The following is a 17,731-nucleotide window of genomic DNA, read 5'->3' as shown; positions in this document are numbered from 1 at the left end:
TAATAATGCTTTTATTATTGCCTCTAGGGCATATTTCCAACAATGATGTCCTCCTTCTCGTCGACCTCGGCCTTGCGCCACGTGGCCTCCACCGCATCGTGCTCGGCGGCGAACTTGGCCGCGGCGTTCTTGCCCTTGACGACCGCCCTCCGGTTCCTCCTCTTCACCGATTCCGCGTCCATCTTTGCGAGCTCCTTCAGCGTGCATTCCGAACGCGGCTTCCTCGGACCCTTGGCCGCCTTCTTCTTCACCTTTCCTGGTGGGTCGATGGCCTGTCCATCGGAATTCGACGGGGCGTCGGCCATGGACGGGAGAGGATGGTGGGCGGGACGTGGGAGGGTTTGAGGGAAAATGACACGAAATGGGGCGCTGGGGTGGTGCTTTGTGCCACCGACGAGCGGGCCAGGGGAGGATAAGCGCGCGCGTCCCGCCCGTCCGCGCGCTGTCCGTTTCACCCCAAAAGCGGCCCAAACTTGGGCCGGGATGAGTCGAAAACGGACAGAAAACAGACAAAAATCCGTTTGCGCCCACGTGCTGAGCCGTCTGGTTGTCTGTTTTGCCTCAAACGCATCCGGGCAGGATGGGGTCACGCGCTGGAGTTGGCCTTATTCCGGAAATATTTTTCATTCTTCTCGGCATTGGCTCAGAGAGCACAAACATTTTTTTTTTTGAGGGGAGCACGTTCTAGTAGTACATCTTCTATTGGAGAGAAAGAAAGAAAATATGCTTATAATGCCTAAGAAGAAAGTAAAAACAAACTTCATTCTTCTCACTTGTCCCGTTTCGTCTTCCTCCACTTCCGTGCGAGCCCACGCCTTAGGATGTCCATGGCGACGAAGCAAGCGACCCTGCCCAGGTCGGGAGCTTTCTCAAAGGGCTACAACTTCGCGTACGCGTGGGAGAAGGTTGGTACCCGCCTATGCCCCCCTCCCCCCTCCGCGATTAACAGTTCGGGTGGATCTGATCTGAGGCCTCGTTTCTGGCAGAACGCGCCGGTCACAGAGGAGCAGAATGCCGCGATCTCCGCGCTCTCGCACGCTGTGGCAGAGCGGCCGTTCCCGGTCAATCTGGTAAGACGCCGATCTCGCATTTGTTGTTTAAGCTACGCCTCACTAACCGAGATGGCAAATAATGTGATCTCGTCTGGGTCTCTGTAATTCGGTTTCAGTTTTTCCCTTGCTGTGTTTGTATTGTGTCGGAGTGCTGTCAAATTCATTTTGTTTTGAAGGATCTGAGATATTTTATTAGCAGTAATAGTGTTACAGACTTTGCAGTACAAGGGTTTAGTAAATTAACAAAAAATGGCGATCACTGTAACATCATTAGCTCATGCTTCCCGTTCTATATTACATTGCCATCAGGGTTAGGCTAAAATTGATCGGGCTGTTATATCAGGAAGATGGAGGTACGGCCGTGCCAGAAAAAGAGTCTGCTTTGGAGGAGGCGGGTGCAATGGATGCTGTCTTGGTGAATACACATCAGGTAAGTTTTCCCTCGTTGCTATTTATATTGGTTGACTATAGGGAACTTTGCGATCTCATTTCTTTGTCGTCCTTATGTTTCATGTTTAACCTTAGGTTGTTTAAGGATAAAAGGTACACATTTTCTGCAGATTGAGCTAATACTTTGATTACCACCTGTAGTTTTACAAATGGTTTGCTGAACTGGAATCAGCTATGAAATCTGAGGTTTGTGCATATGCTGTTCTTCAGTAAGTAGTGCACAGCTTGGAACGGCGTGCAGAGTTTTAACCCCTCCTTTTTTGTTTTTTGACAGACTGAGGAAAAGTATCGCCTCTACGAGAGTACATTAGAGGAACGTGTTAACACATGTGATGACATCCTTCAACAAGTAGGACTGTGAACTTTTCTGTTAGTTTATGTGGAAGAAATTTTGTAGTGAACATACACATCCTTCATTTTAACATTAAGTACCTCCATTCAGGTGGATGACACACAGAACTTATTTGAAGAACTACAATCCTTGCACTCAAGTGTTGCCATAAAGACACAAACTTTGCATGATGCTTGCGACCAACTTGTATGCCCCTTCTACTCATTCTTGTCTGAATTAACTATCCATTGTGAGATTTCCACAAGAAATGATATTTAGTTTATAATTTATTGTGCATTCATGCCTACTTTAAGACTAAAATTTGTCAGGTTACATTGACGTGCGTGTCTTTTGCCATCTGTTCAGTTCGAATCCCATGTTAATGTTCTGATTATAGATATTTTTTGTCTCCCTACTTATTGAATCATGCATGTCTTTTGCCATCTGTTCAGTTTGAATCCCATGTTAATGTTCTGATTATAGATATTTTTTATATCCCTACTTATTGCATCAACTAGATATTTTGTTGGAAAATTTACAATTTGTTTTGACATTTCGATCAGTTGATTGTATGTGGTCTCCTCTCCTGCTATACCAGTTCCTGTATGGATCCTTATAAAATATTTTCCATAAGTTGGTACTGTGATTCAGTGTTCAGGATATCGGTAACTTGTAGCTGCTCGGTTGGGTGAGGAGTAGGGATTAATCGGCAATCGACCTATTAACTGAATTTGTTGGTAACCCATTTATCGGTAGGTTAATTAGGGCCATATCTATATGTCTTAGCTACATATAGCAATAATGCAGCAGCAACAGCAATAAAGGAGAGGCAACAAGCGGTAGCGGCAGCATATAGCACAGAGCAGGAGCAGCGTATAACATAGCACAAAGCAGATCAGCATATAGCACAGACTGCTTGGGTAGGGGGCGGCGACCTGGAGCAGGAAGAAGAAGGGATGCGAGCTCGGGGAGGGGGAGGCGAGCTCGTCTGCCGTGCTGCTGGTGCTGGTCTCGGGGGGGGGGGGGGCGGAGGGGGTGGCCAGCTCGAGCAGGAGGAAGAGGCTCGGTGCCTGTATCCTTGAGGAGTGCAGGCGCCTCTGGCGGATGGCCCTGGCAGCTGCTCGGGGCGGCGGCGGCTGCTCCTAGCCTCCTCCAACGAGGGTTACCACGGGAGGGAGGGGAGAGTGAGAAGGGAGGGAACGGGCTGACCTCAAACAAAATTTTGGAGCCCAAATTTCTCTCTCCCTCTATCTAGTTGATCGGCCCAATGGGATAAATTGGCCTTACAGCCGATTAATCCGCTGGATCAGTTAACGCGATGCATAAGGTGTTATCGCATCCGTGGCCTAGGGATTCAGGATTAACTGGCCGATTACCTTAAATATCGGCCGATATTGTTAATAGTGCTGTGAATTGTGGGATTAAGATAAATTATCATGTTATGTAATTACTCTGGTAAGGATATCATAGGGAATCAATCCAAGTTAGGCTATTGGGAAGTTCTACAAGGAAGACTTGGGTTTCTCAACTAGCTGGACAGCTTACAGAATAAATGCTGTAATGATGATCTCCCATTTTCTTTTTTGTGCATGGCTGTATTATCAACTTGTCATCTGAAAACATATTTTATTTCACCTACTGGAGACAGGTGTAACTTTCATTTTAACTTTTTTATTTTAATTTTGTGTTCTTCTATTTCTAGTAGTATACTACTGTCCTAAAAGCTTATTTATCTTGTAATTTGGCCATCTTGGTCTGTTTTTTGCTTTCAAATGCTTATGCAGTTGGTGGAGAAACAAAGGCTCATTGGGTTCGCTGAAGCACTCCGAAGTAGGTTAAACTACTTTGATGAATTGGAAAATGTAAGATTTGGCATTCTAGTCTGTCTCTTGAAAATAAGTTTCTGTTTGACATCATGAATGTATTTGGTTGAATAAATACCTTTTCAACAATTTCTTCAGTTCAGATGAGAGCATCCTTAACCAAACATACTGGATTCTGCAATGCTCTAATCCTTATCCTATAATTGAATTAACAAACTTAAGAGAAAGCCTACATAATGAACATACTTGTGAAGTTTCTGCTGGTATTTGCATCCTTGCTCTTTCTCAACTGGGTGACTGGTGCTCATTTGTGCAAAGAAGTGAGCTGTCATTTGGTTGTTGAAAGAATATATGGATATGGTTTAGGCTCCATGGATTCCATATCTTTGAGATCTAGATCTTTTCTGGTTGCTGACCACATTTTGCCACTTACCAAGCACTGCAGTTTATCAAAATACTGACATTCAGGCTACTATATATATGTGACGTGATGACACGTGAATCTGTAGTCAAGTTCCATTTGTCTCCATAGGCTGATTCATTTTGTCTAATTACCTATTTCCACTTTTCAGGCCTCTACTAGCTTTTATTCTCAGACTATGAACATTGGAAATGAACAGTTTCTCCCACTGTTGAAAAGACTTGATGATTGTATCTTGTAAGTAGTTGTTGCATAACAGTGACATTTTCTCCTTTTCTGTGTTGAGATTTATGGAGCTCATTTTCTATCCTCTGGTGGATATAGATATGTTGAAAATAATCCACTGTATGCTGAATCTGCTGTTTACTTGGTCAAGTTTCGCCAACTTCAGGTGAAGGACTACGTGTGAGGCAAACTACATTTCTAGTCATAACGAATAAGAGCGTGTTAACCTATAGTTATCTACTTCTTGTATTGCAGTCTCGAGCATTAGGTATGATCTGGTCACATGTCTTGTCGACACTGAAAGCCGCTTCATCCCAGGTGCTCCTCTGTTGCATTTAATATGTAGAGTGCTGTAGCTAATATTTACTGGATAGTAGGTTTACTTATTAGCAGGTTCAAGCCGCAATTCGAGGCAGTGGTTCTGGCAAAAATGCCGTTACAGAGGGTGTGGAAGCATCTCTTATCTATGTTCGTTTCAAGGCAGCAGCTGGGGAGGTATACTTTTTCTACATGATCTATGGTTTTTTCCGAACACATCTGTAGTCCATTGAAAAGTTTAAACCATCTGTAGATACTCTATCCATGAAGCTCTGGTAGTATTCAGTTGTAGTTCTGTACTTCTGTTGTTCCTGATTCTTTCTTCTTTCCAGCTAAAACCGGTTTTCAATGAGATTGAAAGTAGATCCTCTAAGAAAGAGTACGCGCAGGTTCTTTCAGAATGTCACAGTTTGTTTTGTGAGCAGAGGCTGTACTTGGTAAGTTACAACCTTTGTACTCTGTTTTGACCTTAAGTCCTTAACTTGATTATATCCTATCGCTTGCAATATTGCTTTTAGATACGAGGTATGGTGCAGCAACGCATTTCTGAGTTTGCTAAAAAAGAGGCCTTACCTTCTTTTACAAGGTCTGGTTGTGCCTATTTGATGGAGGTAACCACATATTTAGCTAATTATTCTATTTAGATTTCATTTGCTTCCTAAGTTACAACTTACTGTTATATGTGGTAGCATACAGAGAAGTGTAAGGTAGAGGACATTGAGCATCACACTTTGTATATTCAGTGGCCTAGTATTGTGTGTTTACACATGAAATCTCTACTACCTATCTATATGCTTATTACTTACATTACTAAAAAGAACATAAGGTTCCCATTTTGTTCTTTCCTTCGTGCAACCTGTCCACGAACGTCATCCCCCTTCCTCCTCTCCGTTTTGACTCCCCCCTCCCATCTCTGTTTTTTCTCCCATGCCCCCCCCCCCCCCCCCCCCCCCTTTTTTTTTTTTCCCCCCCCCCCCCCCCCCCCCCCCCTTAAAAACGCCTCAGCTGTTCCACATCTTATTGACAACCAAATGAAATCATGTTCTCTTCGGTAATCCAATGTTAACAAATAAAATCCAGTTTTTTGGGTACACAATCGCATTAACAATAAAATGGCAGCTAAATCACGATGATTGTGTAGAAAAACAAACTATTTTTTTGCGCACAATGTACAAAGGATAGACGAGCGGTCACGGGCTAACCTACTAGAATATTTATGCCGCCGCTGAAACGCACATGAAATTATCCAGCGTGTTAAAACGTAAGTAGTTCTATGTTTTCTGCAATATCCATTTTCAGTATCACACTTATATTTTATCGAAGCTTGTAGCATTCTTGTGGTATGATTTGTTTTTGTTATATCTTCTTTACTGTTAGAAAAAAATGTTATACTTGTTTCCCATTTCTTCTCAGGCATGCCAGTTTGAGCACCAGCTTTTTGCTCACTTCTTCCCAGCATCCGCATCAGATGTTTCAAGTATGGCTCCTTTAATGGACCCATTGTAAGATTATTTAACCCCCCTTAGTTCTGTTAAAGCCATTTACGTTCATGCTGGCAATCCTACAAGTTACAAGTGATTTATTTGTGCAGTTCAGCAACTTGATTTGGTAATCCTCGCAAAAAAAAAAACTTGACTTGGTATCACGTAAAGTTAGTTTGACAAACCAAGAGGTCAATAACCAATAATGTGTCCTAACACCTTGTTACAAGTTTTACCGCATGTTGTATGTTGCCAGGAAGTACTCCCTCCGTCCCAAAATTCTTGTCTTAGATTCGTCTAGATAGAGATGTATCTAATACTAAAACGTGACTTGATACATCCGTATTTAGACAAATCTAAGACAAGAATTTTGGGACGGAGGAAGTATTGTTTTGTTACTTAGCAGTATAGATGTAGCAAGTCTGGTTTATGTTCTGGTTTACATGCAATATATGTTAGCTATAACCCTTGTGTTGTGCTTAATTAACTCAGTATTAGTGTAGGTCTGTATAGACCAATACTTGGCCAGTAGGAGTATGTAGTTGTCAGCTAGTAGTCAATTTGGTTTTTGCTTGTTCTGCCACCTGTTAGAGATATAGGAATCTGATAACGCCCGGCCGTCAGGTACGGGCACATGGCAAATCGAATATTTCCGATGGCAAGTTTAGTGACGTGAGGATGGCAACTTTAGTTGGTAAGCATGGCTTCGTTCTTTATTTTGACAGAAAATTGCCATCGAAAAATTTGATTTGCCATGTGCTCGAACCTGACGTCAGGTACTTATCATTTTCGGAGATATAAATGGCAGGGTTGTGATAGGTTTGGCGAGCCAACGTCAAAACTCGGCCACTCTCATGGAGATGAAACCCAAAAGATTTTCGTTGGGGCGTAACCCTCTCAACGACGTGCCACATCGGAACCCGGGTGTGGTGTCAAATAGGCAAGGGTCGGGCCGTCACCCCCCTTGGTGGCGCGCCGTATTTTGATCTGGATACTGTGGCAAGTGAGCAAGTATTGGGTCGTCGCATCCTTAGTGGCATGCTACATCAACACCCATGTGTAGTGGAAAATGAGCAAGGGTCTTCGCATTTGACTCGACGAGTGCGAAGTGTAAGGAAGTTAGCCGAGCCTAGGAGGATTCATTTAGGTAGCTAGAACGTAGGGTCCCTGACAGGTAAGCTCGAGGAGCTAGTTGATACAATGATGAGGAGAGGTGTTGATATCCTTTGCGTCCAAGAAACCAAATGGAGGGGGCGGAAGGCGAAGGAGGTGGAGGATACCGACTTCAAGCTGTGGTACACTGGGCCCGTTGCAAACAACAATGGAGTAGGCATTTTGATCAACAAGAGCCTCAAGTATGGAGTGGTAGATGTGAGACGTGGGGAACGGATTATCCTGGTCAAGCTGGTAGTTAGGGACTTAGTTCTCAATGTTATCAACGCGTATGCCCCGCAAGTAGGCCACAACGAGAACACCAAGAGAGTTCTGGGAAGGCCCGGAGGACTTGGTTAGGAGTGTACCGATTGGCAAGAAGCTCTTCATAGGAGGAGACCTCAATGGTCACGTGGGTACGTCTAACACAGGTTTCGAAGGGGTGCACGAGGGCTTTGGCTATGGCATCAGGAATCAATAAGAAGATGTCCTAAGCTTTGCTCTAGCCTATGACATGATCGTAGCTAACACCCTCTTTAAAAAGAGAGAATCACAACTAGTGATTTTTAGTAGTGGTCAACACTCTAGTTAGATTGATTTCATCCTCTTGAGAAGAGAAGACAGGCGTGCGTGCCTAGATTGTAAGATGATATCTGAAGAGACTGGCTTCCACTTTCGGATTCATGTCTAGCGAGACAAGCGTGCCGAAGTTGCTAGAACGAAGTGGTGGAAGCTCAAGGGGAAGGGAGCTAAGACAGTCAAGGCCTTGGGAGGAAGGAGGGATGTAGACAATATGTGGATGAAGATGACGACTTGCATTCGTAAGGTGTGTAGGATCCGGGGTTCCGCAGACCCTTAAGAGGTTCGAACACTGGGTGCGTGTGAAGAACTCGTCCTCACCAATCTGCCTACGCCCCGATCCCACGACCTAGCTCGACGAACCCAACGAACAAGAGACGACAGTTTATCCTGGTTCGGGCCACCTTGCGGTGTAATACCTTACTCCAGCTTTGTGGTGGATTGCCTCGAGGGGCTGATGATGAACTAGTACAGTGGTAGAACGGCCTCAGGAGGTGAGGTGTTCTTGAGCTCGATGAGCTGGTGGGTGAGAGGATGATCTGAATGATCCCCCTTCTATGGTGGTGGCTAAGTCCTATTTATAGTGGCCTTGGTCCTCTTCCCAAATGTAAGGCGGGAAGGGATCCCACAACGGCCAAAGTCGAAAGGAGACAACTAGTACAAGTTATCCTGATAAAAGTGGTCTTCGCCTGCAAAAGCCTCTGGTGGTGACGCCGCGGTGGGCTCCGCGATGACCTCCGTCTTGCCGTCCTGGTGGTCTTGGTCTTGTTGACCGATATGAAAACCTTTGCTTGATTCCTCGGGACTCCGCGCCTGCGCTTGCCTCCTTGGCATCAAAGAGGAAACTGGTACACTGCGCCCGCTGGCGCCCGCCTGGCCTTGGTCGTCACGGCTCACGTCATGTGAGCCTCGCGAGGTGCATCTTGCATAGATATCTCCGCTCCTTGGGAGCCAGCCTGGTGAGGCCGCCCCCAGGGAGGTCTTGGTGTCGTCCGCCTCGCGAGGCTTGGCCCCTCGCGAGGGTCTTGGGTTGTTGTTGATGAAGCTGGGCCGTACTGGGCCGTCGATGGAGCCACACCGTGGGCCGCAGGCAGACAAGTCTGGGTACCCCCATTCCCAGGACGCCGACGGTAGCCCTCGGGCCCAAGGCGCGCTCGAGCTTGGTTTCAAGGCGAAGCCAAAGGGCAAGTGCGAAGTGCTGTGGGCCCCAACCGCCCGCGGCCTCGGTTGACGCGTGGCGATTAATGGGATGTGGGCGTCTCCGCTCCCACGCTGCCTCGACAACTGCTCCCGGCTGACAAAAAGGCTGGCCTTTGCCGCGAAGCCTTCATTACCCTTCCTTCGTCTTGCTCCAGATTCCCTTTCCCTTCTATTCAGAAAACCTCCAGATCCGCCAATCTCATCCCGAATCAGTGACCAATTGCCATCGATAAGGCTGGATCCTCCGTCGCGTTCGGGCGCCAAGCCTCCTGGTTCGAGCCAGCCTTGAGCGCGTCCACCATCACCGAGAAACACCTCGCCACCGTGCTCCAGGTGACGGCCGACCTCAGCAATGAAAGGGGAGAGACGGCGCTCGAGTTCGGCTCCGCTAAGTCAGAAACCCTGGGCGGCACCTTCTACCCCTTCTTCCAACACAACGTCTTCGCAGGGCTGGTTCCTCCTTTCTCCGACTTCTTCGCCGCCCTTCGCACTACAAGCTCCACGCCCTCCATCACCCCAACTCCATCCTCCTCCCGTCGATCTTTGCCTTTTCCTGCGAGGCGTTCCTGGGGGTGATGCCTTCCATGGCGCTGCTCCGCCACCTCTTCTACCTCCGGGTCAACGGCACACAGTGCTCGGGGTGCGCCAACTTCGTTGCGGCGCATGGCAGCAATGCGATCTCGTGAGCCGGGAAGGTGGATGTCTTCAGGAATAGGTGGATCTTCATGGATGCCAAGCGCATCCACCCCCGGCTGGTGCTGCCGACCTCGCAGCCGATGCCCCAGGAAGGGTGGCCTCACGAGAAGCTCACCGATCCCAGGGCGGAGCCGTTGCTGGAGAGGATGGCGGCAAACCTGAAGACCGATGACCCGAAGGCGGAGAAGCTGACGGGGGCCATGATCGTCAAGGAATTCCTGACGCAGCGCCTGGCTCCGCTCCAGGTGCACTCGGGTCCCCTGTGGAAGTTCCAAGGGCGCAGGAGATGACCTCCGGCTGCGTCCGGATGACTTGTCCCAGGAGGAGTTGGACCAGATTTTGCGTACCCTGCTCGGGAAGGACCAGGGCTGCCCCCCCCCCCCCCCCCGACTCCTATCTTCCGCTGTACCGCCGTCCGGGCAGAGAGAAGATCGCCGCCTCCATGCCTGTCTTCGACGAGCGCGGGCTTGTTCCTCCGAAGCCTTCCCGGCTCCCGGGCTCGGTGGTGTCGGTATCTTCCGGCGAGTCTGACCAGGAGGAGAGGGCGGACTTGGAGGCGACCCGGGAGGGGGCGGGGGAGACCTCTCCCCCGCGCCAGACCGACCTTCGCACCCTCTTCGATGATGACGATGCCGGCAAGCACCCTGTCAGGGAGTCACCACGCTCTGTCAGGGTCTCCACGAGGTCCAAGGGCACCCCTTCGAAGGAGCTGAAGCAGGGGGTGCCGAAGAAGAGCAGGTTGGCGCTGATCCTGTGAGGCGGTGCCCTCGCCTCGCCGCCGGCTGAGGCTGCCGCGGACCTGGGCTCCGTGCCCTTGTCCGGAGCTGGGGCTCGCACGCCAACGGCCCGGTCCACGAAGCCTGCGGGCATGGTGCTTCAGAAGAGGGTGAGGGACTACGCTGCTGTGGACCAGTAAGTGCGCCGTTTTGGTCTTTGTTCCTTGTTCTTGCCGTTGTGTTTGATGTCTCCCTCTTGATAGAGGCTAAGGTGTCCCGATGTTTCGATGAGATGGTGGCTATCGTTTTCTGTGGGAGTCGACCTTGACGATCCGACTACGAACGTGCGAGACGTCGCGCCTTAGCAATCGCTAAACCAACTTCCGAGGGTTATTGACCACGCCGGAGCACAATCAACCTGACCACGAGGGTCTGTTTCCTGCGAGCAAACGAAGAACAAGCAAGAAACTGAGATTGCAATCGGGATATTGCGAATATAAGATGAAAGCTTTATTGATCAAGGTGGGGTTCTGTGACGTCTTGGTCTGGTCGTTGGACACAAACGAAGTACGCGAAGTTGCAGCTATGGCGAACTTTTAATCTAAACAAAACCCAAAGTCTAAACGACGCCCTAAGGGCTGTATATATGGAGGAAGAGGGGGGAATTTCGTGGCCCTTGAGGGTGGGGTCCAAAACCAACCCTAACTCTTGTTTCCCCACACATACGGACTCTAAAAATAGCCTATACTTAAGTATTTCGAAATTACATGGGCCTGGCCCATTAATAAGATGACGCAGCACCTAGAATAGCCTATGGACGAATATTATGAAGTGGCATCTTGTATATTTCGTCCAAGGCTTCATGCACTCCTTATGGCGGCTTCAAAGTCCTGAAATCATCACTTGTAACTCCGTTCTTGATCCCCTTGCGCATGCCATCAACTCCATGCGTGTTCTTGCTCCAATGTTCATCCTTCTCTAAGCTAGGTCCTTCATTTGTAAGCAAAACAAATGTATCCAATTTAGGCAGCATCATAATCTCATGAACATTAGAATCATTACCAAGAAACGGAAGTACCTGGTAATTTAATTGGCGTGCGCGAGCTCTAGTAATTGGTCCAGTATATGTAACAGTAGGGGCTGTGGATGTAACAATGGTATTGATGTCCTCATCACTCGTACGGCTAGGCCAATGCCGGTGGCGAAGGAGACAGCAGGGACCATCGTGGCCCAGCAGCTTGTCGTGGTTGCGCCACCTCCGCCACAGAAGGACGGGGCCAGCCTGCGTGCCCCTGTGACTGGGTCGTCCTTCCTAGGCCCGGAGGCCCGTCCTCGCGAGGAGGTGATCTCCGCGGCAGAGCCAACTCCGGAGGTGCTCGCCCTCAGCTCGCCTGCCGAAGTCCCGAAGGCTCTGGAGTCCCCGGCCGCTTCTGCTGCGCCTGATGCTCTGGAGGAGGCTCTTTCTGCGCTGAACCAGCTTCGCGGCGATCTTCAAGGTGCCGATCAGCGCCTGGTGTCGGGGCGCCTGGAGCTGATCTCGGAATGGCTTCGAGCTGATGTGTCCGTCAGGGTGGCATGGGGCCAGGCCGTGGCGGCCTCAGAGGAGGGCAAACAGGCTGCTGGCCTGGCCCTTCGCGATCAACAGGCCGCCGAGGCCCGTCAGCGCGAGGCGCGGGAGAAGCCGAAGGCTCGGAAGATGCGGTCGCCGATCGTGACACTGAGCTGGAGCGATTGGCACGGGAGCAGGCCGCGGTACGCAGCCGCCTGGAGAAGCTGAAGGAGGAGGTGGAGGCGGAGAAGGCCCAGCTGAATGCCAAGGCAAAAGTTTTTGCCAAAGATCGTGCCGCCTTCGATTCTCTCGAGGAGAGGTCCCGCAAGGCGCTGCGGGATCTCTACGGGAGGGGGTTGAAGGAGCCGTTGGTGACTGCTGAGGAAGGCCCCGCCGAGCTGCTCCCCCAGCTTGTTACGGCGCTTGAGGGCGTTGTCCTTGGGTCGGTCCCATGGTGGAAGGAGAAGCCCGTGCGCTCTCCACCTCGGCCGTGACGCGCGTCTTCAGGCACCTCCACCTTCGCGACCCCAACTTCGACTTTGGAGACTTGCTTGGTCCTGTGGACCTGGAGCACTGCGCTGTCGCTGCTGAAGTCGTGAAGGACCAGGTGGAGGCCCTGCTGCGAAAGTTTCTCGCCATCGATCCTGCGCTCCCGGTTGACGGCGCCGCCGAGCCCACAACCACGGCTGACGGCACAGGCGACGGTGACGTTGTCGACGACGGGGCACCCATCACGGGCGATGGCGATGTCCAAGGCTGAAGAAGAAGCTCACTGGTGGTGCTCCCCTTCATCTTATCTCCTGCGACATGTATCATGCCTCGTGGAGGCGTAAGAACTTATGTGCTTGGCATTTTTTAAGAGACGGTATGTATTGTAATAATTTGCTAGGATTTACGACTTCCTTCTGGTTTGCTTAAACGTTCTCCGTCGGCAGGGCCCTGCCCCGCGCGCACCTCAGCCGTTGTTGGGTCGTCCGGATCACCAGGACGAGATCAAGGGTTGAGGGGCTACGTGACCAGTTAGGCTCCTGAGTCGTGATGCGCAGGAGCTATGTTTTTAAGGCGACGCCTTACCTCCTTAGGGAGGGGGGGGGGCGCTTTGGCGCCTAGGCAACGCCTAGGTGGGCGCTTTGGACGCCTAGGCGCCCAAAGCGGTCGATTTTCCAAAGCGGAGGGGGAGCGCTTCGATGCCTAGGCGTCGCCTTAGGGACGCTTTAAAAACATAGCTCAGGAGTCTCCCTTGACGTACAAACAACCCTCGGGAAGGAGATGCGAGAGTAGGTCTTAGCGTTCTGCGTCGGCAGGGCCCGGCCCCACGCATACCCCAGTCGCCGTTGGGTCACCCAGATCACCAGGACGAGACCAAGGGGTGAGGGGCTACGTGACCAGTTAGTCTCCTGAGTCATGATGCTCAGGAGTCCCCCTTGACGTACGAACAGACCTCCATACCTTTCCTCGTCGAGGTCCCGCTCGGGAGGTGCGCACGACGACCAGGTCCGAGGGACCTGGCAGGGTGGCGTACACTAGGCGTGACCTGAGCGTAGCCCCCGTGCTCAGCCCCCTCACGCGACTCTCCTGAAGGGGAAGTGTTGCGATGAAGCTGAACACCGAGCCTGGCGGCTCCCTGAGGTTAATGCGGCCGTGAGTTTGCCCCCAGTTGTTTATCACTAGCGCGGAGCATGGCGCTTCCGCACTTGCACGGGCATAGCCGCTCCTCGACCATGTCGACTGCCAGCGCGGAGCATGGTGCTTCCACTGGTGTGTGGATGGGGACTCCCTCTGAGTGGAGCCCCCGGGGCGTGTACATCCCCGCCCTGACACGTGGCTTGCACGACAGGGCTGGAGGAGGTGTGTCTGGGCACTCATGAGCCAGCGCGGGACTCACAAGGCCCTACCTCAAGGCGGGTTGCGCCTGAACTTGATTTGGAACACTTGTGATGGCCCTGCGAGGTGGTTAGACAACCTGCGCTGAATGAATCTCCTGAGGTTATCACATGAGAAGGACAAACACCAACGACCCCGGGAGATGACGTGAACGGAGCCGGCCCGCCAGACAGAACTCAACCGTTGGGTTTATCGATGCTGCAGGGACGGACCCGAGCACAGACGCCGTGCCCAGTCTTCTCATGCGAAAATCCTGAAGAAAGACAACCGGCGTGCGGCTCCCGTGGTGACAAGGCACGTGTCGCGCGCCCTAACTTACCCGCCCCCGATTAGCTCATGTGAGAATAAGGCACCAAGGACCATGGGAGGTGACGTGCACAGGAGCTGGCCCGCGAGCCAGAGCTTAGCCACTTGGGTTTAGCGACGCTGCAGGGACGGACCCGAGCACAGACGCCGTGTCCGCCCTTAATCATGAGGCGGTCGTGGGTGGGCTTGTAAGGGCCTACGACGATCATGACAACGAAGTACCGGGCAGGCAGATGATAATCATAAAGTGCGATGAAGCATGCTTCCATGTGGTGCCCGAGCGCCTCCCTCGTTACATTGGCTAAGTCAGAGGCCCTCCAGAAGAGAGCCCCCGAGCCCAGCCTGAGGAGGACGCCGGGCGCGCCTTCCTACGCGCGAGAGGGAGGCGCCCCGTTCATGGGCGCAGGTCCTGAGGTGGTGTTGCTGGAGACACCGCTATCCTGAGGCTCTTGGCGGAGCAACTGCTTCTTCTTGGGGGCAGCCTCAGGAGGGTAGATGGTGCCCTCGTTGTCTGGGTCCTTGACTGTTGTAGCTTGGTAGGCGCGCTCGAGAGAGCACACCGCATCCTTCGCCTCGTAGGCGATCGTGATGATGTCGCGGTTCCCTGACATCTTGAGAACATTGTAACCATGATGGATCACCGCCATGAACTTGGCCAGGGCTGGATACCCAAGGATGTCGTTGTACGGAAGGCGGATGTGGGCGACGTCGAAGTCGATGAGCTCGGTGTGGTAGTTGTCGCGCTGGCCGAAGGTGACAGGGAGGCGGATCAACCCTATTGGGGTGGTAGAGCCGTCGGTCACTCCTGAGAAAGGCTTGGTGGGCTGCAGCTGATCATAGGGCACTTGGAGGCGGTCGGACGTCTCTATGGAAAGAACATTGAGCCCCGCACCGTCATCGATGAGGGTCTTGGTGACGAGGACGTTGCAGATGACGGGCGAACAAAGCAACGGGAGGGCGCCGACAGTCGCCGCGCACTTGAGCTGGTCGGACGAGCTGAAGGTGATGGTGCACTTGGACCACCTGAGCGGGCGCGTGGCCTCGAGCCTGGGAAGGGCCGTGTTCATCTCACGGGCGAACTGCTTGAAGATGCGATGAGAGGCTGGGGCCTGAGCGTCACCCAGGATGCATGCGATGGCTCGAGGCTCCTGGAAGCCCCCAGCCCCCTCGTCTTGGTGGTGGTCGTCGTTCCTTCTTGGTGGTGGTGGCAGCGGAGGGAGGCCAACGTTGCCCTGAGGACGGTCCTCTCGAGGCTGATCTCTTCAGGCGCCCTCGCGAGGCTAGCCCTGCTAGCGGTCCTCACGAGGCTGGTCGCGTCACTCCTGGCGGGGCTGCGGTCGTCCCAGCGTCCTTCACTTCGGCCTCCTTCGCGGTCGTAGCCTCAATCGTTGCGCTCGGGGCGTCGACCGAGGCGCCCGTCGCGGATGGCCCTGGGCTCCTTCATTGGTGTTGTGGCTGTGTACGTTGTGAAAGATGCAGAACGGATGATTGCTCTTGGATGACTCTGGGTGGTCGCAGCCGCGCTTCATCTCTGGTTCAGCCGCGAGCACGGCCGCCCCCTTGCGCTTCACGTCCTTGGCCTTGGCCTTCTTGTCTTCTGGGTCGGTCGCTGGGACCTCGAGGAGGGAGGCGTCCTTTCTCAGATCTCGCGCACTTAGGTTGCCATGTTGAACATCTCCAGGGCCGTGCACAGATCCTCGTGTATGGCGAGCTCCTCCTTCATCTTGATATCGCGGACGCCATCAGAGAATGCTGATATGATGGCCTCGTTCGAAACCTTGGTGATCTTGAGACGAACGCTGTTGAAGCGTTGAATTTACTTCTGCAGGGTTTTCCCTGGCTGCTGCTTGATGCGCCGCAGGTCACCCGCGGCAGGTGGGCGGTCACGGGTGCCCTGGAAGTTGGTGACGAAACGCTCGCGCATCGTCCCAGGAGGAGATCGATCCCGCGGGCAGGTTCAGGAGCCACGAGCGCGCGCCATCCTTGAGGACCATGGGAAACCAGTTCGCCATGACCTCGTCGTCGTTGGCCGCCTCGATGCTCAGCTCGTAGAGCTGCAGGAACTCGGCAGAGTCGGGGGTGCCGTCGTAGCGTGGAGGCAGGTCAGGCTTGAACTTCCCCGGCCAGACGACGCTGCGAAGCTCGGGAGTGAAGGCTCGGCAGCCCGTAGTGGTCACGGGAGCCCGACGTGGAGGTGGAGCCTGATCTTGGCGCTCACACGCCACCATTGCAGGCGGCGCGCGGTCTTGACGTGGTGGTGCAGGGAGCGCCGGAGCACCTTGCGACCGCTGGACCTCCTGGCAGCTTTCTTCATGCGCGGGCGTCCTGCGCGGCGGGTCACGCCGTGGGGCCGCGCGCTTTGGCCCGAGGGCGACGTCTTGACGGGGAGGTGGCAGAGGCGCTCCATGGGCTACGTCGCCTGCGGCAGGCGGCAAGCGAGGCAGCGAGAAGGACGACGCAGGAGAGCCCCAGCGACGCCGACAAGCTCGGCGATGCGGTCCAGCCAGTCTTCGTGGAAGTCGTCGACAGGGCGGTAGCGCAGGAGCTTGCGTGCCATGAGCAGCGTAGCCTGCGCGTCCGCCGGCCCGCGACGAGCGTGAGATGACGAACCGGCCGGAGTCAGCAACGGGGTGGCCGTGTGTCCATCACGCCGCACGGAGGGGTTCAGCGACGAAGCTTCCTGCTCGTGCCCCGCCGGGCCAGTGGCGGCGTTGGCGGCAGGCGATGGAGAACGACGGGAGGTCCGCCGACGGGCGCAGTCTGGGCGACGCGAGCGGCGAGAGCGGCCCGACGCTCAGCACGGGCTCGACGAGCGTCAGCCATGGAAGCGGTGGAGCGGCGGCGAGTCGATCGGTGGAAGAGAGGCTCCGACGCACCCTTACCTGGCGCGCCAAATGTCGGATCCAGGGTTCCGCGGACCCTTAAAAGGTTGGAACACTGGGGTGTGTGCGAAGAACTCGTCCTCACCAATCTGCCTACGCCTTGATCCCACGGCCTAGCTCGACGAATCCAACGAACGAGAGACACAACAGTTTATCCTGGTTCGGGCCACCTTGCGGTGTAATACCTTACTCCAGCTTTGTGGTGGATTGCCTCGAGGGGCTGAGTATGAACTAGTACAGTGATAGAACGGCCTCAGGAGGTGAGGTGTTCTTGAGCTTGATGAGCTGGTGGGTGAGAGGATGATCTGAATGATCCCCCTTATATGGTGGTGGCTAAGTCCTATTTACAGTGGCCTTGGTCCTCTTCCCAAATGTAAGGCGGGAAGGGATCCCACAACGGCCAAATTCGAAGAGAGACAACTAGTACAAGTTATCCTGACAAAAGTTGGTGACGCCGCGGTGGGCTCCGTGATGACTTTCATCCTGCTGTTCTGGTGGTCTTGGTCTTTGTTGCACAAATATGAAAACCTTTGCTTGATTCCTCGGGACTCCGCGCTTATGCTTGCCTCCTTGGCACCAAAGAGGAAACTGGTACAATGCGCCCGTTGGCGCCCGTCTGACCTTGGTCGTCACGGCTTACGTCATGTGAGCCTCGCGAGGTGCACC

The 17,731-nt window shown here is 52.9% G+C and overlaps 1 protein-coding gene across 1 annotated transcript in view; it reads left to right on the top strand.

Moving 5' to 3' along the window:
* Positions 1–735: 735 nt before the first annotated feature.
* Positions 736–17,731, top strand: part of LOC125522068 (conserved oligomeric Golgi complex subunit 3-like) — a 29,713-nt gene continuing 12,717 nt past the window's right edge. The window contains 14 exon segments of the mRNA XM_048687141.1: positions 736–905; positions 987–1,070; positions 1,396–1,482; positions 1,644–1,688; positions 1,777–1,851; positions 1,945–2,040; positions 3,618–3,695; positions 4,229–4,314; positions 4,402–4,468; positions 4,558–4,620; positions 4,696–4,797; positions 4,953–5,057; positions 5,139–5,231; positions 6,034–6,122. Coding sequence (XP_048543098.1) covers positions 822–905; positions 987–1,070; positions 1,396–1,482; positions 1,644–1,688; positions 1,777–1,851; positions 1,945–2,040; positions 3,618–3,695; positions 4,229–4,314; positions 4,402–4,468; positions 4,558–4,620; positions 4,696–4,797; positions 4,953–5,057; positions 5,139–5,231; positions 6,034–6,122 — 1,154 coding nt within the window. The 5' untranslated portion in view covers positions 736–821.

Source organism: Triticum urartu, chromosome 7 (assembly GCF_003073215.2).
Source record: "Triticum urartu cultivar G1812 chromosome 7, Tu2.1, whole genome shotgun sequence".
Classification (NCBI taxonomy): Eukaryota; Viridiplantae; Streptophyta; class Magnoliopsida; order Poales; family Poaceae; genus Triticum; species Triticum urartu.
This window is presented reverse-complemented; position numbering and strand designations above follow the sequence as displayed.